Raw genomic sequence first — 23,804 nt, 5'->3', positions numbered from 1 at the left:
GTCACTCATACATATATTCACTCATCATATGTAGTGAAACACCTATACATCCTGTTACACACCGACAGTCATCCAAAAGTTACTCACACACATATTCACACATGCAAATAAACTATGGATCATCCATTTATTTGCATATACAGCTATACACACACTACCACCTTACTTCTAAGGAAATTTACACATACTTACTCTCTTAAACAATCACTTATAGAAACACATACTTATTTAAACAAGAACTCTTTCAATCTCTCACTCTCACATATACTCACTTATATACATCAATACTCACATATACTAGATTAAAACATATGTAGTTACTGATAAAGACACTAGTGAGACTGTCATTCACTCACTAACACACACATATACACACTCATCCACCCATACAGTCCTGCCCATATGCTGTCTTCAAAACACATACAAACAGTGAGTCAGTCATTGATGCATCTATGTGCTAAGTAACACCCCCACCAAACCATACAGACACTCATGCTGGTACTAAAAAAACATCTAATAACCCATATACACACACATGTAGCTAATCACCAACCCATGCAGCCACTTATACACAAAGTGAAACACTGATACAAACATTTAAATATTTAAACAATACTCGCTAATATATGTATTCACTAAGATACACTTAATAAGCCAGTTAACCAATCAATTAAAAAAAAAACACCCATTAAGACACTTATTTAAACATTTATTCTTCCACCGACCTTTACATATACATATATAAAACATATTTATTTTTCAGAAAGACACACATTTACTGGATGGTGTCATCAGTGATGTCATGAGTAATTTCACTGACCATGTCATGAGTGATGTAATATGTGACGTCATCAGCAGTGCATTGCAGGCGCGCAAGTTATAGTGAGTCCAACTAACTATAACGTGGGAATTTCAATGGTTTTATGTCAGTAAAATTTCCAGCTCACTATAACTGGTGTCAAACCTATGGTTTTTTCAGTGAATTTACTAGGTTTTTTAAATGCTAATTCCTAATTATAACTGGTGTGAAACCTATTTTTTTTTCAGTGAAATACATAGGTTTTTTAAATGCTAATTCCTAACCATATATAGGGCCTCAAACCTCTGAAATGTAATAGTTTTTTATAATGAATCCTATATTATATATTTATATAATATTGTTTTTTTTTTTTTTTGCCCTGGAGCGCTCCCGGTGCGCACCCCGGTTTGCGCACCGGAAATCGTAGTTTTTCGTTGCGCCCCGGGGCGCACACCGGTTAGCGTCCCGTCAGCGCTATTGCCGCGAACGAAAACATCATCGTGACGTATCGCCTAGCCGCGTCCGCGTGATACGCACGGCGTAAGCGCACCCGGAAGTACTCGAGCGAATACAATCGTGCAACCTAAACATTCGACGTGCTTACGCGACGCGCCCCGGGGGCGCGTCGCGTAAGCGCCTCGTGTCATGTGACCTGAAAATAACACTTTTCATTGGTTCAGGACAGTTTTTTTTCCAAATGATGAAAGACCCCACCTTTTTTCCTTATTCTGACTTTGTCCTTTGACTGAGGAAGACCTGTTTGAACAACTTAGAGAAATATTTTGTACTTTAAAATGGCTACAGTAGCAGCAGCAGCTGGAGCATCTGCACCACCACCACCACCAAAAGGACCACCACAACATTACATTGGTGGTCAAGAAGAGGAGGAGGAGGAAGAGGAGGAGGAGGAGGGGAGAAGATGGCTGCAAGAAGACAATACCCCATACAAGCCAAGGCCACACATTGTATGTGAGTTTTTTTCTATCCCAGAGGGCAAGAAGAAAGTCAATGCGGCCAAGGTGACTTGCCTAATCTGTTACATGGAACTTTCAAGGGGAAACCCGAACAAAAAATATTCTTTTGGTAATAATACCATGATTAGACACATGCAGCGCAAGCATCCGAACAACTATTCTGCTGCAGAGATGAGGAACTGGCCAGTAACCCTCCCCAGTCTTCAAGCACCACTTCCAAAAGAAAGCAACCCACTCCATCGGGACCAGAGACAAGGGAGACGATCCCTTGCATACAACCACGGTTTGGGGATTTCTCCTATGGTGAACAGAGCATAAAGCGCCATTTTGCCCCAAAAAACCCTAATTTTTTCCTTTTTTTTTTTGCTCCAGTTGAGCCATTTTCAATTCCCTGTTTTTTCGTTTCTCCCCATAAAAATAACAAAAAAAATATAAAATAGTTCATAAAAGCAAAAAAAAGTACAAAATGTTCAAAAAACACAAAAAAATATAAAACAACAAAAAAAAGAAAAAAACCTGTTCTTTTTAGAACTACCTCCAATTTATAAAAAAAAAGGCTACATTTTTTATAAACTCTGTCATTCTTTTTTCCCCATGGTCCACTCCCTGGTCCGCTCCCTGGTGCGCGTACCGGGCGCTCCCCCCACGCAAATCAAAAAAAAAAATAATAATTTCCCTGCGGGGCCCTTTCAGAGCCCCCACATCAAACCTAGAGGGTCAGGGGGGTCTACTCTGCCCCCTTAAGTTCATTTCCCGCTTTGTTTTTGCCACCTCAAGTGTCTCAATCCTACCGAGACACAAGATGGCGGCTGCTCCGGACTGTTTGGAATGTTGACAGACACCCGAGAGCCAATCAGCTTTCCGTGCGCAAGTCGCGTGGCGTGCCCGGAGCGCTCCCCGGTGCGCGTACCAGAGCGCGGCCATAGATATATATATTTTTTTTTACTTAAATTACTCAAAATCCACTGGAGCACATATCTTGAGACATAGCAAAGGCACATCGGGCTACCAGTCCCTACAAATTTGCCAAGTTTGGTGGAAATCCATTCAGCCGTTCGGGCTAAAAGTGAGGTCGACCGCCCTATGGAAATTAACATGGGGAAAACACGTTTTGGGGCCCCCCTTTTATCTCGGCCCCCGCTTCACGAATCCCCCCCAAACTTTCAGGAAAGGACCGCAGCGCCGCGAGGCAAATTTGAGGAAATTTTCAAGCAGATTCCTCAACCGGCGCCAAAGTTATTCACAATAGAATGTTGAGATTTTGCATTGAAAATAATCCTAACTATAACTACCTACTGGCGACCGCCAGTAGGTAATATATATATATATATATATATATATATATATATATATATATATATATATATAATAAATATTAAATTGAATTAGTATAACAAATAAAGTAGTTTTAATAAACATTTTAACAAATATAACAAACAAATAAACTTAATTAAAAAAAGTTAAACACGCATACATAATAATTTCTATTTTTTCTTTAAAACAATGAATAAACTATTATTTTACATTTATTTTATCACTTTAAAATTATGTAAAAATGTACAATATATATGTATATATACCAATAACATAAAATATGATTAAAAAATATATATATTATAAATTAAAACATGAAACTATTTGAAAATCTTTAAACTTACATTTTCCACTCCAGTCAGTGCAACAGTAAAGAAAGTGTTGGATAGCAAAGGGGTAAGAATTACTATTCCCAATCCAGTGAGTGTAACAGTGGGGAAAGTGTTGGATAGCGAAGGGATACAAATTACTATTCCCACTCCAGTGAGTGCAACAGTAGGGATAGTGTTGGATAGCGAGAGGTATAAATAACTATTCCCACCCCGGTGAGTGTAACAGTAGGGAAAGTGTTGGATAGTGGAGGGGTACAAATTACTATTCCCACTTCAGTGAGTGCAACAGTAGGGAAATTGTTGAATAGTGGCGGTATAAAATGTAATATTCCCGCTCCAATGAGTGCAACAGGAGGGAAAGTGTTGGATTGTGGAGGGGTAACAATTAATATTCTTACTACACTCAAAATTAAAAATACATGAAATATTAACATCAACAAAAATATTTACAAAACGGAATAAATCAAAAAAGTAAAGTACAAACATTAAATGGTGGGGCGGGTGGTCCCCCCTGGTATTAGGCCATACTCACCCCTCACCCCTTATGCATATATGATTCGTACCCGCCCGTCCGATTCGCGTAGTACGATCCGTATTCCATCAATCCTTCCGAATCGTAGTGATCCGTACGTATTGCAAGGCTGAAACAGTGAACCGTACGACTCGTACACATGCCGTACGAGCCGACGAGTACGATCCGGACCGGTGTATTCTGACGCGATTCGTACGGTCCACGTCAGGTAAGGGCGATTCGTACGGAAAAGCACACAATTACTTACACACCGTATGGTGCGTACACCTCATGATCGCAGGGGTATGCACCGTACCCCATGATCGTAGGGTGTATGCACCGTACACACAGCGAACATTGGGTACGGTGTGTACACCCCGAGATCGCGGGGTACGGTGCGTACACCCCGTGATCGCAGGCACAAACACCCATTCCAACCCCAGGGGGCTTTTAGTAATACAGCTCCTCATGTCTCATGCTCTTTCTGTCTAACCTGGAGGGCAGATTGGGAGTAAATCCCCCAATCTTCCCTCCCTTTGGGGTTGTAGTATGAGGTTGGGTCGACCTCCATTCTTTAAATGTCACCATTTTTTAAAACGAAAAAGATTCTGGTCAAAACACTAGCGTCTTACTTACACGGGATGAAACCCCAACTAGTACATAAGTCACAAGTTGGTTTTGTGTCAGACCGGTCACCCAATAATTATTTGCAGATTTTGGACATGTACCAAGGCAGATGAAGGACATGCCGAGGAGGCCTTGGGTGTCTTTGTGAATGCAGAGAAAGCGTTTGATCATTTGAATGGGAATACCTCTCCATGTCTTTATTCAAGATGGGGTTGGGTGAGGATTTTCTCAGTACATCTTCTGTATGAATCCCCAACAGCAGATATTAAGTGTAGAGATTTACTGTTACAGAACAGTAGAGTTAGGGCATGACACCCAGCAGGGATGCACCCTCTCGCCACTTCTCTTTTTACTTGCCTTGGAACCTTTATTGGTGGATTTTTGGCACTCCTGTAGAGTCCAGGATATTCATATTGGAGTGTGGGACGTTAAGACGTAATTACGTGCAGATGATATCATGTTTGTTAGCCAACGTCAGAGTCATGTCTGTTATAGATTCATTTCTAGCACTTTTATGGTATCAAGAATAATTGGAGTAAGTATCACTTCCTATACCTACAACCGCCCTTAATGCCAACCTACATGGTAATGATATGAAGTAGGTGTCTGAAGAGAGTCATTATCTTGGTGTTCATATTAATAAGGGCCTTACACAAATGGTGGGAGACAATCGTTTACCTCTTGTGGCTTAAATCAAACAAGAATTTGGTGGAAGCACTTTGACCTGTTGCTGTGGGCAAGGGTACACACTATTAAAATGGCAATCACACCTAGGTTGAAATACCTCTTGGCATGTTACCCCTGTGAGTCTCCAGATAATTACTCAATCAGACTAAGGCAGAAGCATATGGAAACACAACCAACAAAAGTATAGAACAATTAATTGATCCAAGTCCATACTCCATAGGATAGAGTTGTTAGTGGTATATTTCATTAGGTCTTGATTTCAGTCCGCCAGTGTAGATGCACAGATACCATCATTTGCACTGGAAGCAATATCGCTGTATTTCACATTGTCGATCGGCACAGGAAGCAACATCCCTGGATTACCCCTCATCCATCTGCACAGGAAGTGACATCACTGATTTCCCACCTAAACTATATTTAAAAGAAGTCAAGCAGAAGGACTTTATTTCCAGTCATCTATTTGCAGAGGAAGTGCCACCACTGCATTTCCCATCATCCATCTGCGCAGGAAGTGATATAACTCGTTTCATGAGAAAAGTTTCTTCAAAAAAAGGCTGGTTATAGAACTTCAGTTCCCATGATTCACTTGGACTGGCCAAGTAACATCACTTAGGGCCCGATGTAGGTAAATCTTTTTTACCACTTCATAAATACCGATTCATACCGAATCGGTATTTAAGAAGTGGTAAAAAAGAGAAGGGCAGATGTAGGTAATTTTATTTTAAAAAATTACCGAATCGGAAGGAATCGGTATTTACCGATTCGGTAAATACCGAATCGGTAATGCCCATTGATTCCTATGGGCATTGAAGCCCATAGGAATCAATGGGCATTACCGAATCGGTATTTACCGATTTGGTAATTACCGATTTCTGCAAGGGTGCAGGGGGTGTCACTTTGACACCCTCTAGCACCCCCAATACTGGCTTGTGTGCCATGTGGCACACAGACATGCCCTAAGGGCATGTCTGTCTGTCACATGGCATAGGTGTGCATGCACACATGTGCATGCACACCTGGATTCGGTATTTTAACACCCAATTGGATTGGGTGTTAAAATACCGAATCTGAAAGGCCTGTGGGACTCAGAAGAGTCCCACCTACATCTGGAAGATACCCAATCGGTAAAAATACCGATTCGGTATTTTACAGATTCTGTAAATTTACCGATTCGGTAAATATACCGAATAGGTAAATACTGGCCCCCTACATCTCAAAGTGCCAAATACCGGTCGGAAACGGCCGATTTTGGCAGTTTCCGACCGGTATTTGCCACCTACATCGGGCCCTTAATTTCCAATCATGCATCTGCACAGAAAGTGACATCACTTCTTGCTTTATCCCTACTTCCGTTAACTCTTCAGGGCATCCTCTCGCCCAGGTGTCCCCAGCAAAGATCAGTAAGAGACAAGGGAATTACCTGCTTGGGACTGTCAAGTCGAGATAAGGCCTTGGGTCAGAACTAATAGTCCACTGAAACGTACAAGGTAATATAGAGTCATGTGCTTCACCCAGCATCAAATACTACCAAACCCCTCAATCGCACCCAGATGCAGACGACCCTGACACATAACATTCACAGTACGCATTGACCCAACTTTGTACACATCCTACTAACTACCATCTACCCTGAAATTGCAGAGCAGACATTACAATTCATGCCCATCAACACTCGCACTGCAGTACTCCAGGCACCAAACATCACAAACCTCATCACCTTTCTTAAGCGTGACGCCCTTTTCATTACAGAAATATGGCTCACATCCAACATATTCGCACACCCTAGACATCCTTCTTCTCTCAGGCTACTGCATCCGTCTTCTGAACCACACACAAAAGAAGGGAGGAGGCTTTGCTATAATCCATAAGTCCTCTTGGTCCTGCAACCTAGGCAAGCAAGTAACGCTCAAATTCATGAAGCTACTGACCTGCAATAATCCACTCTTCCATCACAACTACAAGCCTCCCGGGCAGGGCAAGGTTTTTATTGATTAATTCCCAGATGTTCTCAGAACCTCATCCACCAAACATGCCCACACCACCCTCTTGACACCAATCTCCCAAACAACACAAGCCGACCGCCCCCCAAAAAAAGACACCCTCTTCAACCTTATATATGCACTCAATGTACAGCACGTCAAACAACCAACACACACCCATGCCACATCCTCAACCCTGTCTTCTCAACATCACCGACAATTTAATGCATACCACCGATACCACTGGACTGGACTGACCATTATGCCAACCTACCAACAAACCAAGGTCAACACCAAAGAGAAGACCAAACCTTTAGAGACTTCTCCAGAGACAACCTAATGCTCCAGTTCATCTTTCACCCTGTCAGCTCCACACCCGGTGCCAACACCCTTCTAAACAACCTCAACAAAAAATTTGAAAATTATGTGAACATCCATATCTCAATTACAACTAACATGTACAAGCGAAAGCCTTGAGCTCCCTGGTACTCTAAAGACGTTCCTGACAATAAACCATCTATTCGTAGACATGGTAGAAAATGGAAGAAAAACACAACTCCCAAGGATCACTATATACTGAAGTGCCTATCCTCAAAATGCTGACAGATCTTCACAGCAGTCCTGACTCAACATCAAAGAAGCCATCAACAGAACCAGATCGCTGTTCAATGCAATTAAGCACTGCATCATCCCCCTGATGCAGGGCCGGACTGGCTACCGGACGTTTTGAAATGCTGCCGAGCTAGGGGCTGATTTCAATGATGGAGACCCACCTGTGCTTGGAAATAAACAAAGCAAAACGAATTTCATTCAGCACACACAGGTCCCCATCAACGAAATCATCCCCCAGCTCAGCAGCATTCCAAAGCGCCCAGTAGCCAGTCCGGCCCTGCCCTGCTGGACCCACCTATTCCTTTTCTGCAGTGTTAAAATTCACAAGATCTGACAGCACATCCATGACATCAAACTTGCTTATGGCAATGGTGTCTTACCATTGCCCTTCATCTGGGGATGGTCTTTTATCCTTACTTATCATTGTCAATTCTTCTCAGAAGCTTGTGAGACAGACCTCATCCTCCCTCTTCTAAATAAACAAATAATATGCTAAACTACCGCCCATCACTCACCTACCATTTATCGGCAAGATCATTGAAAAAGCAGTCTATGTTAAATTCCAGTCTATGTTTAATTCCAAGATCACATCAGTGCCAACCCTTTCCTGCACGACTGGCTGCAGATCAAGCTGCGGCACGGATACCAGAATCTTACACTGAGTAGAGGATGCCCTCGTGACCTCAGGTGAAGATGGTCACCTGCCTCCAGATATTGCTGACCTCTCCGCTTGCTTCGGCAGTCAACCATTCCACCCTCAAACGTATGCTAAGTCTCAAATGGGATTTACCAGCAAAGTCCTTCACTGGTTCTCCTCCTACCTTTTCAACAGACACCAGTTTGTTCACATGGGCACCTCAATGTCACAAAAGATTGTTTTTTTTGTTTAATTTCTCCTCGTTTTTGCTGTTTTTATGTGTGCTTCATTGTGCAGCACACAAAGAAACAGCAAAACTCCATGAGTGATTGTTTAGGTGCAGGAAGGTGTCCCTTCCTGCACATAAACAACCATTAAAAAATGACGATTTTGCAACTTGCATGTGTGCTGCACAATGCAGCATAGGAGTTACAGGTCGCCATTTGTGATTGTTTATGTGCAGGAAGGGACACTTTTTCTGCACATATACAATAATTCGTTGCGTTTTGCTGTTTCTATGTGTGCTGCACAATGCAGCACACATAGGATTTACAAATCAGCATTTGTGATTGTTTATGTGCAGGAAGGGACTCTTTTTCTGCACATAAACAATCATTCCCCCAACGCAGGCACCCTTGCACTATCGTGTAAGGGTGCCCGCGTTGGCGCTAGGCAGCTTAATTTAGCGTCAGTGCTAGGGAAAACGCTGGGGTGTACCGTATCTTTGTAATTACAACGCATCCCTGCTTTTTCAGAATGTCTGAGCTTCACGTTAGCAATTTTTGCTCAACGCCACGCTTCACCATTCACTTGTAAATATACACTGAGTTTATTGGAAAGCTACAGTGACTTGCAGGGACCCTGGCAGGCCTGTCTGCAGACTACGGAGGATAGAATCATTTTTTGCCGACACCTGTACCTTCATTCTATCTTGTGTGTGCTGGGACTAAGAATTGTGTGTATGTATACTATAAACTCACAACAAATACATGTTGATAAAAAGGAAAGGGTAAATTCTCCTCTTCAAATAGTACCTCTCTAGTTACAAGATATGCCCTAAGCACTGATCAAACTGAAGCCTTTTGACTCATGCTGCTTTCATTTTCGGTTTAAGTGAGGTGAGTGCACATTGCCCACAGCACATCACTAAAACTTAAAAAAGAAAAAAACACTTTGAGTGCATTGAGTGCACATTGCCCACAGCATATCACTAAAACTTAAAAAAGAAAAAAACACTTTGACCTGTAAGGTAAGCTCTTCCCTTAAAATGGGAACCCCAGACAGATTTCACTAGGGAGTGAGCGCCTGGGGGAAGTCCTCCCTTTAGTGGGAGGACAAAACATTGACGTCCTCCCCACTGTAAAGGTTAGTCGTAAGATATGAATGTGTTGCCCTCCCCATGAAAGAGAATTGAATAGTGCATTGCAGTGCCAGGGCTTTCCACAGCTCCTCACATTCTATGTGTTCCTGCTCTTTTCCAAACCACTTGTCTCTTTTCAAACAGCATCATGTGTAAAGCCCAAGATTAGCATTTGCTATGGAAGTGCCAAATACTTTTACTTCTATTAGAATACCTCCATGCTTACTGTGTCTTCTTATTCAAAGGCAAACAGAGCTGCGTGCTCAGAAAGCGGAGGAAACTGCAGAAAGTCTAGATGATCAATTGAGGAAAGCTCTAGAAAGAATCCAGGATTTGGAGAGAGAGAATCCGGCGGAGAGCAAAACCATGATTCCCAAAATGGCACCCGAAGGTGAGCGGTTTACTATCATGATTGGTGATTTCGAGTCAGTAAGGGACATCAAGCCTAACATGTCTATAGCACGCTTGGTCTGTGATATGGTAACAGAGTAAAGTTTCATTCTCAAAAAGAACAGCCTAGGGATGATGGATGGAAGCACTTGAGCCAATGCTTCTAGGGTACACAGAATTCCTACCTGTATCATTTCAGTCCAATTCTTTTGAGCATGTTTGTGTGTCTTCACAGAAGGGAAGCAACTACATCCAAATCAGTCTTGGTGTCATTTCACAGAAACAGAAGGATTTGATCAAAGTTGCTAGGACCTGCTTGGTGACAGCCTGCATATACTGCAGCCTAATATTGAGCTACTCTAGTTATGGTTCAGTTGCATTTTCCATCAAAAATGCATTTTAGGTTGGCTAATAAAATTTTCGCCATTTGAGGATTTTACATAAAATTTGGCACCCACCTAACATATGTGGGTACGTTTCGGCATGCCAAGTTTGTGCAAATCTCCCTAGGAAAAAGAAGTTAAAAAGTTGTAATAAAAAAAAGAGCGATTTCCATTTTAGCAGCTATTGAAAATATTGTCCTCTGCTGCAACAACCACTCAGAGAATTTACACCAACCCGGATATGAAAGTAAGACTCGACTCAAAAAGCATGCTGTTTGTGGTTTGGTGTAAATGTATTCAGTATTTTTGAGGTATTTGTTTTGAAAAAAGGTATTGGGCAGGCTTCAAAGTGTTAAAATTCTGAATTTTCAAACGGTGCATTGTCTATAACTTTAGCGCCATTTGACGAATTTGGACAAAATTTACATGTTTAGCTTATTCTTGGTATTTTCAAATTCATACAGATCAGACAAGAGGTGAAACAGTTAAAGGGTAGGGCGTAATAAAACATATAACATGTTTAGATTTTTATGTCAAGTTTTAGGGAGCTTCATCAAAAGGAGGGACAAAGTTAGAAGGGGCTGAAAGGTTTTAATTTGCTAATAACTAGGCTCAATTAAATATATTAAATTTGACAGGTGGTTAGCAAGTTAAGCTTGTGCAAGAATCTCAAGTTTGATTACACCTAGTGGTAGGAAAAGTCAAAGAAAGGACACTCAGCAAATTCCTAGACTTGTTAATAACTGGCATAGTTTTATGGATCTTCATAGAATTTTGCAGACATGGCATGTATAGCTTACTTTTGATATGTTGAGTTTTGGGGGACATAGCCCGCAAAGCTCTGAGGGTGTAACGAGCAGCAGCATGTATTAACCTGTATCTGACCCGAGTACAGCAAAACTCATATAAGAAATACAGAGCGCAAAAGGATTGCCATTAGCAACTAAACAGCATCCTAACAGCGACTGAAGGAGAGGTGGAGCCATCGCTGGCAAGGACACAAGGCTTCAGTGACTACAGGATAGGTTACCTGCAACAAAGGGGCAGAGCTACAAGGCCTTGGCATATAGTGAATGAGGAAGCCAGCTGTGCCTCCATATAAGCGGGATGCGGAATCAAGTCGCAGACCAAGTGACGGAGACAAGAGCTGGTGACTGGCTTCAGTGGCGAGAATGGTTCCACCTGGTGACCATCCTGAGCAGAGAGTTCTGAAAACTTTCTAGAATGCACTCAGATGAAGGCAGTTGAACTGAATGATGTTGATGCATGTGTAAATGGCAATGAAACTTGCTACAATTATGGAAGTGGAGCAGAAAGAGAACACAATCAACGGTCATGTGGAGATGGTGTGTTACACACTGCGTGGCGCATTAAAAAATAGGCCTAATTTGAGATACCAATGGGTTGAAATTGAATGCTCAAATATTGTGAAACTGCTGAAATGAACTGTCGCTGTAGCGTGAAACGGTAAATCTCCAACGATGACCACGCTAAAGGCGATACATATATAGATACATATTGCATTAAGTATCCAAATCTGGGAGGCTGCAGCCATTAGATATACTATAGTTGGCAATCGTGCAAATATCATACATACAAAGGAGCAAAACGAGAGAAAATCGAGAGGTCAACCCCCAGTACGCCAAGCAAGAAGTAGCATCATTGAGGCATTTGGGAAACATAACAAAGCACAGGCTGGGAGAACTGGAAAGGCTCAGGTTGTGGACAGGGTGGACACCTATCTGGCCACCAAATGGCACGTAACAAGATATGGGAGGTACATAATCCCGTATAATATCTATGTCTCTGACCAGATAGAATCAATAAATGCCAAAACACACTAGGCACTGTCAGCATGTGGAAGCAGGAAGGAAGAACAAGTAACCACACTGTCTTAAATACTGATAGGCATAAAGTATCTGAAGAGTTCTTTAGAAACAAGAATTGATGTGGTGGCGCTAAACCTCAACTTCTTCAGAACCAAACTCCAGAGGCTCACTGAGAAGGGTGGTAGAAGTTGAATAGTCATACCGCAATAACTCTCCTGACATAACACATTTTCATAGCGTGGTAAAGGAATTGCAAGCAATGTTTATAAGGCTGAATGCAATGGTAGAAGACGAAGAAGTATGATACAGAAGGAGCAACATCTTTGGTCCGTAGAAGAGGGAGTCAAGTGTCATAACATGGATTGTTCTTGGAAGCCAAGTTGACGGTCAAAGTTATGCTCGGTTGAGAGGGTGCATTGAGAGCCAACCCCACCACAACAACTAAGAGCGCCACCAAGGAGAGTAATGTGCAAACTGTTGCTACTTTATAGACCGGAATACAGCAAGGTAACAGATAATGTATCTGTGGATATAGGATGATAAGTATTTGTGGGAAGCGGCAGTTCATGCCTGAGGAGACACTGTGGATGCATGGTAGTCCTAAAAAACATAAGGAGATAGGGGGAGACCGCAGTAGTACTGTTGACAAAAACAGGCCATACCCTACAAGAGCTGCCTCAAAAGATGGACTGCTGTGGCAAATAGTCCACCGGGGCACCAAGTTTGTGGTACTCCGACACAAAAAAAAGATTTACGGCGTGCTGAGTATGTTTGAAATTTCACTGATATATAATGTTATTTGTCAAAAGGGATGGGGGGGCAGTGGAGGAACCCCAGTGTGCACTAATATCTAGCATATAATAAACAGCAAGGAAAATAAAACATCTACGACAAATGAGAAAACATTAGTGGGAAGATTAACCGCCTTGGATATCTCTGCATTGGATAGGAGTTTCTAAGGCATCCTTATCAATCCTCCTTGCCCAGTAAAGGAATTCAGCAATTGCCTTGCCTAGTCCTGGACGTTGTTTAGCACCTCTCTCTGTAATGACACAGAACTTTACCTTGTGATTCGGCTTGTGGGGGTTGTATTATTCTCCAGTGTTCTGGGAGCTGTATTGTTCACTTTTCAGGGTGAGGTATCCCATTGAAGGTTCGAGGAAATATTTGTGCCCCTTTAAGGTTTATTTATCCACAGATAGAAGCTAAAGGGGTTCTGCACTGCATTCAATGCATGGAGATTTGCAAGGAAAACTCTATGCCGAAATCAATGCTCTACTGATCAGAGAACTCAATACCATGTAAACCTCAACAGCCAGACTTACCCTCAACCTCCCTCCCTGTCCCTCAGAAAGCTCCATTGGCTTCCAAACCACAAGCAAACACTTTTGAAACTCCCCCTGCACACATACAAAGCCTTACTCAACATTGGCAACACGTATCTCAATAACCACATAAAGTTCTGCAAACCTACCAGACACCTCTGCTCACTCCTTCTCTCACACACCCTCTGCATATGCAGACCCATATCCGGCAGTCATGCCTTTTCCTACCTCGCTCCTAAAGCCTGAAATGACTTGCCCCTGCACATCAGAGTCCTTTTCTCCGTACTTGAATTCTGCAAGAAACTGAAGAGCTGGCTCTTCACTGGCCCCCATCCTGTAATGGCCCATACAGCTACTGCTTCAGCGCCAGGATACCTGTGGTATTCAACATATGTGTGTTGCTTGGAACTCAGAATGTAAGGGTATTCTTGCCTATGGCTTTGACTTGTTAACCTCTTAAGCGCTGCTGATGGCCAACGGTCGTCACGAGCGCTACCTCCCCAGTGCTGCGCACGACCATTGGACGTCCATTCAGCACTAGTTCCAATGGACAGCGCAGCACTGGGGAGGGATATTTGCGAAGCAGCTAAGGTGTTAAGGTTTCGTGGGTCAGTGGCAGTTTCAACTTGACTGGAGCTGTTGCCAAACCTGTGTACGGGGTGTCTTTTGCAATAAAGAACCTACTAAAACGTCAAGAAGATTCTTCTTTATTCATTGAACTGGTGACAAGTGGAGAAGAACACCTCAACATTTCCAGCAGTTCATACTAGGTTTCTTTCAGAATGTATTCCGCCACCCATGGAAGAAGTGCGCTTTATATGCAGCTTTGATATGAGCATTTTTGCTTTCTACAATGTGCATGAATACTGTAATTTCTATTTCCCTCATCCAACTTTTTGACTACTTTGGGATATATAAAAAAAAATCCCTTATGTGGCTTCTTATAAATCCATGCCTGAGCCAACTTCCAGGGCATTATTAGAGCTCGCAACTTTGCTATGTCACACGGCTCTTCCCATAATTTTCTCTTCATTGCGCTGTACTCACAGCTGACTCAAACTCGCTAGTCTGAAGGCTCCACTGTGCCTCACGTCACTGCACAATACCATAATGGGTGAATTGCACAAAATACAGATACACGTAGCATAACTTAAAGTAACTTAAGAAGTGTCAGTCACAGAGCACTATCTCATTCATGAAACAAAATGTTATGGTGTTCTTTTGTTTATTGGGTATTTGTTATAGTGACTGGAAATATGACACTGCTTTCTTCTTCTTCAGGAAAGCCATTCATAGAGGATTCGGATAGAGGAGAAGATGTCTCTAACCTGCTTCTGTCACCACCTCGGCAGAGAAAGCGAATAAAGTCAGGCAGCAAAAGCAAACATTGAATACATGAAAATAATTACACAAGGAAGTTGTGTGATTCCTGTATAATTTGCCAAATGTGTCTACTATTATGTTGGAAAATAACCTGAGGAGGGTTGAGTTATGGCAGGATTTCTTGTAGCCTGCATTCAATGTTCTGTTCCTCATTCTGCTGCCTTTTCCAATGCCTCTTACTCCAGCCATTCATGCTGTCCTGTTTCAGAGATGAGCCACAATGCCATCTTAGCCCTGACCTTTAGCCTTCCTTCCTCATCCTTTCATTCTTCTCTTTGGTCCACCCCTACCATATTTTCTTTTCCTCTGCCTCACACGATACACTGGACAATCTGCTCTCCCGTCCACTCACATTTCCAGATGCAAGTTAGCGACAGTCCTGGTTGATGTTGGGCTCCTTTCACCCAATACCATTGGGAAGGGCTCAATCTTAGACACTGGTTCCTTTGCCATCAAATATCAGAAGATTAAGTTGGGCTGCCTGCTCTACTCTGACCCTCAGGCTGTCCATTGTCTCCCACTCCGTCAACGGGCCAAGATTAGGATTAAGAGGAGGCTGCCTCCACACTACCAACAGATCTAAAATATAAGAGCTTAGATGGTCTTGCTCCCCCGGTCTATCAGATCAAGGTCCGTGACAGGAGTAGCTGGAAATCATTAACAACAGGCAATCAATCTTAGGCTATCCGAATCAAAAACAATTTTATACAATTAAGCTAAATAAAACTCATTTTTATTATCAGTGGATTTCATGAAAATCTGTTTTGGACCTGGCCCTTCCTGCCTACATTGCACAACTGTGCCCAAGAGACTGCTTAGCAGGGAACATATACTTTGTTTTAGAAGATTAAAGGCAATGCTGGTGGAAATAACAGATTAATTTGAGTTTAATAGCAATGGGTATGTAGTTGGAATTTTTGAAGACTAGTTACCCAGAATGAGATTATTTTCCATCAAGTTACCCTAAATGCATAAAACACAGGGGAAGTAGAGTGGCATCCGCATTTGCCTGTGGTGATTATCTGTAATATGTCATCACCAGTGCCCAACAGGCAATAAGCATAGAGTATCAAAGGTGAAAAATGAAATCCTTGAGCCTTGTTTGCCACCATGGACTGTATATTCTGTCTATTACCCTCATGTACCACTGTTTTCAATGCATTACCCTTACCTTTCTGAGGTCTTGAGACGCGTTAACGTAGGATGTCACTCCTTTCCCTGTCAGTCATCATGCCTCCTCACTTATCAAATATTTTGCCAGAGAGAAGCTGTGGTTGTAAACTGTAACTGTCAGGATCTTAGAACTAAAACCACATCACTAGAACCTTAGGCCTTGCCTATAAGCAGTACAGTACCAGGCTGGCAAGATATCACAAAAGGGAAAGCACCGAAAAGCAACATGGCTCTGTTCCTGCTAGTGTTGGCTGAGGCAAAGCCTTTTTCCGTTGATGTCATATGTGCACATCATATGCTGCAAAACAAATGATGGGCTGAATGCTATACTTAATTTCAACCACTGGTAAACTACTTTAGGCTGCATTCCAGTCTGCCATTTATTTACTCGCCGTGCCACTATATTCATCTCACTCTATTTAGATTTCTACTTCTATGGTAGTCCGTTGGATACTGTCACAATACGGCACAATGTTAGATTCAAGTCATTGACATAAACTGTTCCATTGGTGGTTGCAGACTGCGTTTACAGCATATATACATGGTAAACTAATTACTAACCTGCTGTTCCACAAAAAAATCTCAGAGAGCTGAGAAAATAAAGCTCTCCCAAAGGCTGAACTTCACTGCATCAGTTCATGTTGCAATGGACATTAAACTCACAGAAGCAGACCAGTTGTGGGTATACATCACCATTTGCAAAACTGGCACAACAATGATTAAGTTATTTGACAGAAACCTACAGAGGTTTGTCAAAGCTTGAATTAGTTTCACAATCCTGGTAGACTAGCTCAGAAAATGGGCCAAATTCTGACAAGGCCAAGTCCACCACCAAATATTTGATCAAGTATGATAGGGCCTACCCCTACTCCTAACATGCATAAAGTCATGAATAACTTAGATTGTCCTTAAATACAGGGTGGTGGGCCTTATACTGCTACATTCAGCATGCAATAGTCAGTCCACCAATCAGTAAGCTTATCCCCCAAACACGACAGAGAGTGACTACAGCAAGATTCAAAGAGGTCTGGTAAGTGGATACCATGAACACAAATTATAACACTACAAGGTAAGGTCGTAATTCTATCTCTTCCTGAGAGCCGCACTTCCATTAGCAACTCTATCCATTATTTTTAAGGAAAACTAAGACAACGTAATTGTCCAGAACATCTCCAAATCAGAACCCTGGTTGTGTCATGGTTGTTCCAGGAGAGCAACACCAGCTGCTATGCTCCCATAACTCGACATCACCCATTTGGGGGGAATTACAATACCTGCACCATTTCCAGTTAAGACAATGTTAAGTAATGATCTGTATCAGAAATAATATATAATCCAATTCCAAGAATGGTCCAAACACAGAGAACCTACAAACCAGTTAAGTTCATCATTCGATAGTCCACCATTGACTACCCATCAGCATTACCCAAAGCAATGAGAATGGATTATCTACAGCCATAATAGCCACTAAAGTTTACTGAGCACTGACAAGCTTAACAACCCATATGCTTCTAACCAAACAAGGTGGATGTAATAAAAGGTACCTTATCTTGGCTAGCATAACCGTAGAAGATAACCCAATTCCATCAGCAAACATCAACATCACTGAGACTTCTACAGTAGAGCCCAATAACCCAGAACAATTTATTTGATTTATTATGAGTTTTATATACCCCTAGCCAGACCCGAAGGTATCGGAGCGCTTTACAGCAAGAATCAATCATAGGATACATTAAGCAATTTAGTATATATAAAGGAAACATGACACTTGTAAGTAAGATATCACAGTAGTATGAGGTAGTCGAAGGGAGCCCCATGACTCACGAATAAACATTGGAGGTAAAATGATTTATTAGCGGTGATACTTACTCTTAAAATTGACTATCTAATTATGGCTTATAATTTCAGGGGCAACTTTATCAAAATGTCACACAAGGCAGTGCAGCAAGACACCTTGCTAGGCTGCATTGCATGACAGGGGGAGGGCAGGCATATACCATATTAACATTATATGGCTCATTTCTGTTCTCTACTTGTACTGGCGAATTATATGCTGCCTCGAGCCAACACAGGCACCCTTGAACCTTGGGTTGCAGATGGCATCGTTTTTGTGAAGGAAGGGGCACCTTCCTGCACAAAAACAATCATCTGAGGCTTCTGCAGCACACGTAGAAAGAGGAATAAACGAGGAGAAATAAACATATTTCTCCTCGTTACACCTCCCATAGGAAGGTGTGGAATTTTGATGAATTACCAGGTCTATCACTCATGGTAAATCTGGGAGTGCACAAGAATCCATGGATGGATGTGTGAGAACACCCACAAATACCACCCATGGAACACCTTCCCTGAGGCAATGCCTTGCATTACTCCATGATTTACCAAGCCATGCAGGGCCATGCAAGGAGGCCTTGCAGGGCTTGGTAAATCTCAATCTTAGGTTTTGCGTCGCCCTGTGCCCCTGTGTATGGCGCAAGGGTGACGCAAAACCTTTAATAGATCTGCTCCTCAATCATTTGGGCATTAAAAACATAGAGCCAGATTGATCAAGTTTTTGTATTGCCCTTGCACCATGCAGGGGGCACAAGGGTGACGCAAAATTCCTGCCCTTTTTCTTTTCTCGCAGCGTAGCAAGGTAGCTTGCTGTGTTGCACTGCATGAAAAAATTATAAAGATGGGCCACAGTTCACTAACAATTCCTCCTAAATCCTAATTGAAATGCTATCCCCTGGCTGCAAGACTGTATCAGTCACTTGCTGTGGCTGGAGGTGGGGTTGCGAGCAAGTTCATCAATGAATTTTTAAAAATCTACCTCAGCACATTTTTTGTTGACAAGAGCCATAAACAAGAGAGGAGTTTTATGTCAGTATGCCATCTCTGGAGTTGTTCAACTAGTGGATCAAAAATCCACATGTTTAAGACATAGTAGACTGACTACCCTTTTAGGTAAAATATAAGTATGAAGCTCATTACCAGAGAACACCCCTCCTGGTCTTATGATAGGCTGATATTTGCAAACATATTTACCATCTCACAATAAAAATGTAAACTCGCTCTTAACCAGGCTATTGACTGAGATATTCCCCGATATGCTTTGAAAAGATATTCAATCAAATAAGATCCCCCAACTTGCATTAGAACGGATCTAAATCAACTTCACAACAATGGTTTGATCAATGCTTAACATCCTTGAAATACGAAGGCTGCAAACACCAGGGAAAGGTTGCAAACCAAGTGTAAGATGAATAGAATAAAAAGCAATGCAAGTTCCACATGAGCACCTAACACCATGCAGTAAAAGGGGCCACACAAGCAGTACCAGTCATATCAGCAAAAGAAGTCCCCCAATCATTGGACCTTTTCCACATCTATTAGAAGTCAGCTGGCACACACAGCTAGGGCCCACTGACAAATTATGCATAAACCTCAAAAATCTTGAACATCTGAGAGACAATTACAAATGTGTACTCTGATATAGCCCCCCTCTTCCAGAAGCCATGTTATCACTCTTCAAGCAATCAGCCATAACAGAGTGATGAAGAAATCGAACAGGTACGTCACTCCTGGGCTGGGGCGGCCATCTGGGAAAGGTGAAGATCAGTGGACTTTGGTCTCCAGCTTAATCCTGGCTCCACATCATTTCGGGCTATCCAAATGACATTGAAAGACTATCTTCCTTCAATCAGGGGAAGGCTGATACAGGTGTTCATGGTCAACACCACCGTCATGTGGTATCGCAACAAGCAAGGCGGGGTGAGGTCGTGGACCCTTTGTCAAGGGGCTTTGCGCCTTTGGACTTGGCTGGAACACCATGGCATATCCTTAGTGGTTTAACATCTTGTGGGCTCTCTAATCTCCAGAACGGACAAACTCAGCCGTAGATGCCTAGCGAGTCACAAATGGTGTTTCCATCTGCAGGTGGAACAAGGTCTCTCCCAAGAGTGGAGAGATCATTGGTTAGATCTGTTCCACCTCCGTGAAAAGAAGGTGCCATGTCAACGGTTTTGGACAGTAGAGCTTCCAAGGCACCTCTTGCTTAAAGATGCTTTTCGTCTCGAGGGAGCTCGGGCTTCCTGTATGCCTTTATGCCAATACAACTACTGCCCTGAGTTCTCAAGATCAGGAATAACCGGGCCTGAGTCATTCTTGTGACATTGAATTGGGCACAGGGAGTCTGCTATCCTGAGCACCAGTGGTCCGTTCCTTTTGGCTCTGCACTTCTGTTGTGGAAAGTTGCAAAAAGAAACTGACGTCAGCGTTCTGGAATGTATATGCACTGTGCATGTCACTTCCAATGTGGACGATAGGACACAGAGCTGAATTATTACACCGACTGGCACACAGGGGTACTGATCATGAAAAGTTTTCAGATCCAGTCAGATGCCTGGGGAATGTTCTGAGATAAGGAATCTGCGGCTAAATAGAGTCTGTGCCAGAAAAGGTGTTACCAACTGTAAGTAACTTGTTCTTCTCTTACCTAGATGGGAACGAACCAGCAATCTCAAACCTGCTTGACCTGTCTGCTGGAAAGGACCCTGTTATCACAACTGCACGAATGAGTATAATATCCATAATGGTCCTTGAATTAACCTAATACTTGCTTGTGGAGTAGAGTGAACAGGTTTGGATTTGCAGCCCAATACTGAGTAACAAAATGATGTGAACGTTACTGTTAGAATCCTCTCTTCTCACCTGCTTAATGTGTTAATGGCATACGTCACAGAAAAACACAACTATTTCAAAAGAGGTTCACATAGAATTCTTTTGACTGCGCTCTGCTTCTCCATCGAAGTTAACTTGGTGGTAACAGTGGCAGCTGGAACCGTGTGGACCTCCATTCCCTTTCCCTCTCCTTGGCATCCTCCCTTCCTGACCTCAACGGCCTTCCTCTTGATCTTCAGGCCGATGCAGTCAGTAATTGGTTATCTTCTGGTTGTGATCTAGTTGCCCCTCTTAAAATAGTCAAGTCTATTCGCCCTCAAGAGGCCCATAGATGGTTCAACTCTGAACTTAAGGTCCTTAAACTGGAACTTAGACGCTCTGAGCGTCTTTGGCGCCGCAGTTATTGCCCCGATCTCAAGGCCAAATATAAACGTATCCTTAATGATTACAAGAAAGCTATCCTTGTGTCCAAGACCAAGTATTTCTCTGAGCAGGTAGCATTATCCGCTAATAAATCTAAAGAGATCTTTTCCTTGGTCACTAATCTGGCCACCTCTGATCGTGTCTGCCCCAAGCTTATCCCTTCCCAGGCCCTCTGTTCTTCTTTAAACGACTTCTTTATCGAGAAGATCGCTAAAATTAAATCCAACATTCCTACCACTCCCTTCCCTCTCCTTCATCCTGCCCTTCCTGTGTCTAATTCTTCCTTTGCTTCCTTTCCACCTATTTCCTTGGACTCCTTTCTAGCTTTACTTACCAAAATCAAGTCTGGCTCCCCTGCCGATTGTGCCCCTGTCCGCGTGCTGAGAACTCTCTTTACCTCTTGACCCACTACTCCTCTTTCCTTTCTTAATGCTTCCCTTTCAACTGGTTTGGTCCCCTCCTCATTTAAATCTGCGATTGTTTTTCCCATCCTCAAAAAACCTGGTCTTGATTCTTCCCTCCCTTCTAATTTCAGACCTATTTCTCTTCTTCCCTATCTTGCCAAAATCCTCGAAAGCTATGCCACCTCCTGTCTTTCCTCTTATATTGAGCAGAACTATCTCCTTGCTTCCGCTCGGGCCACTCGACCGAGTCAGTGGTGCTTGCGGTTCTCGATGAGTTGAAAGCCAAGGCCGACACCAACTCCCCTCAAGCTTTGGTTCTCCTGGATTTATCCGCTGCGTTTGACACGGTCGATCATACCATCCTTCTTGACCGTGTCAGCGCAGCGGGCATCCGAGGCTCCGCTCTCTCCTGGATCACATCCTTTCTTTCAGGACGCTCACAAGCTGTTCACCTCTCCGGTTTCTCTGCCTCCCCCTTCCCGGTGTCCTGTGAGGTTCCCCAAGGTTCCTCTCTCTCCCCTCTTCTTTTCAATCTTTATATTCGCCCCCTTATTGTTTCTCTTCTCGATCTGGGGGTCTCTGTGTATAATTACGCAGATGACCTCCAGCTCGTCTTTGATCTTTCTTCCTCTTCTCACTCCTTATCTTTTTTTCGCTCCACTCTGGTTTTCATTTCTGGGTGGATGAGCGCCAATCACCTCAAGCTCAATCCAGACAAGACTGAGCTTGTCTTGACGGGTGGCTCATCCAGCCCCTGGTCCTCTGCTTTCTGGCCCCCTATTTTTGGTCCCCCTCCTACCCCTGTTCCTTCCGTTAAAACGCTGGGCATTAAGGTCAGCCATGACCTGTCAATGCACGGCCAGGTCAGTTCTGTAGTGTCTTCCTGCTTTCTTTCCCTCCGTCTGATTCGTAAAATTTCCCGTTTTTTTTTCCCTTGATTCCCTCAAAATTATCATCTCGCCCCTCATCACTTCCCGCCTTGATTATGGAAACAGCTTGTTCGTGGGTATTCCTGCCTACGAAACCCGTCGTCTCCAAGCAATCCAAAATCAGGCTGCCCGACTTATTTTTCATTTTCCCAAAACTCACCATATCACTCCCGTCCTCAAATCTCTCCACTGGCTCCCCGTTCTACAGAGATCCCTGTTTAAACTAGGGTGTCTAGTCTTTCGGGCTGTTGATCGCTCTGCTCCGGCGTTCATCAATTCTTTGATCTCCACTCACACCCCTGCCCGTACCCTCCGCTCATCTACCTCTGCCCTCCTCACTGTTCCCCGCTTTCGTAAATCCCGCACTGGTGGAACCAGATTCTCTGTCCTTGCCCCTCGGTTCTGGAACTCTCTCCCTCTCTCCATGCGTTCTATTCCCATCTTTTCACACTTCCGTAAAGCGCTCAAAACATTTTTGTTTGCCCAGGCCTACCCCTGCTAACTTCCTCGGCCCTGTCTGTTCTGTTCAGTAGAGCTCTCAGCGCCAGGAAGCCGTTTGGCCACCGTGCGCTCTATAAATACCTTATTTCATTTCATTTCATTTCAGTGGTGAATCTCTGGCCGTGCTTGGTCAGGAAGGGCCCTCGCTCAACTAATTGACCACTATTTTGAGCTATTCAAATCCCTGATCCTTCCTCAAGTGAACTACTTCAGCATTATCTACAGTCATTTCCAGCTAGCAGTTCATGAACCTACAGGTGGCACAATACAAAGCAGCAAATCTATCTTGTAACCTCAAAAAGGGGTACTATACAGCACTCATCCTAAAAGGCCTCTCCTAATTCTTTTGAGGAAATCACCACAGATGTTGTGGGTTGTGAAAAATACCGCAGTATCTTCCTCATACTCCCTTCCAATGCAATGCTTCCAAGGTGCTTAGAAGTACACTATCCTTTCTGCAGAATTGATTGGTGCGAATGATGTTCAGTATTTTCTAGAGTGCCTAGATGACATTTTGGTCCACAATGCCATGCATTGTTTTTTGAATTTGGAGAACAAATCAATTCAGTC

At 43.0% G+C, this 23,804-nt stretch overlaps 1 protein-coding gene across 1 annotated transcript in view; it reads left to right on the top strand.

The window, feature by feature from the left end:
* Positions 1-16,933, top strand: part of AXDND1 (axonemal dynein light chain domain containing 1) — a 570,869-nt gene extending 553,936 nt beyond the window's left edge. Inside the window, exons 25-26 of the mRNA XM_086955354.1 lie at positions 10,078-10,223; positions 15,041-16,933. Coding sequence (XP_086811480.1) covers positions 10,078-10,223; positions 15,041-15,150 — 256 coding nt within the window. The 3' untranslated portion in view covers positions 15,151-16,933. The remainder of the gene's footprint in view (positions 1-10,077; positions 10,224-15,040) is intronic.
* The last annotated feature ends 6,871 nt before the right edge of the window (positions 16,934-23,804 follow it).

This window comes from Lissotriton vulgaris, chromosome 1_1 (genome assembly GCF_964263255.1).
Source record: "Lissotriton vulgaris chromosome 1_1, aLisVul1.2, whole genome shotgun sequence".
NCBI lineage: Eukaryota > Metazoa > Chordata > Amphibia > Caudata > Salamandridae > Lissotriton > Lissotriton vulgaris.
Note: the sequence above shows the minus strand (reverse complement) of the source record. Positions and strands in the feature narration are given on the sequence as shown.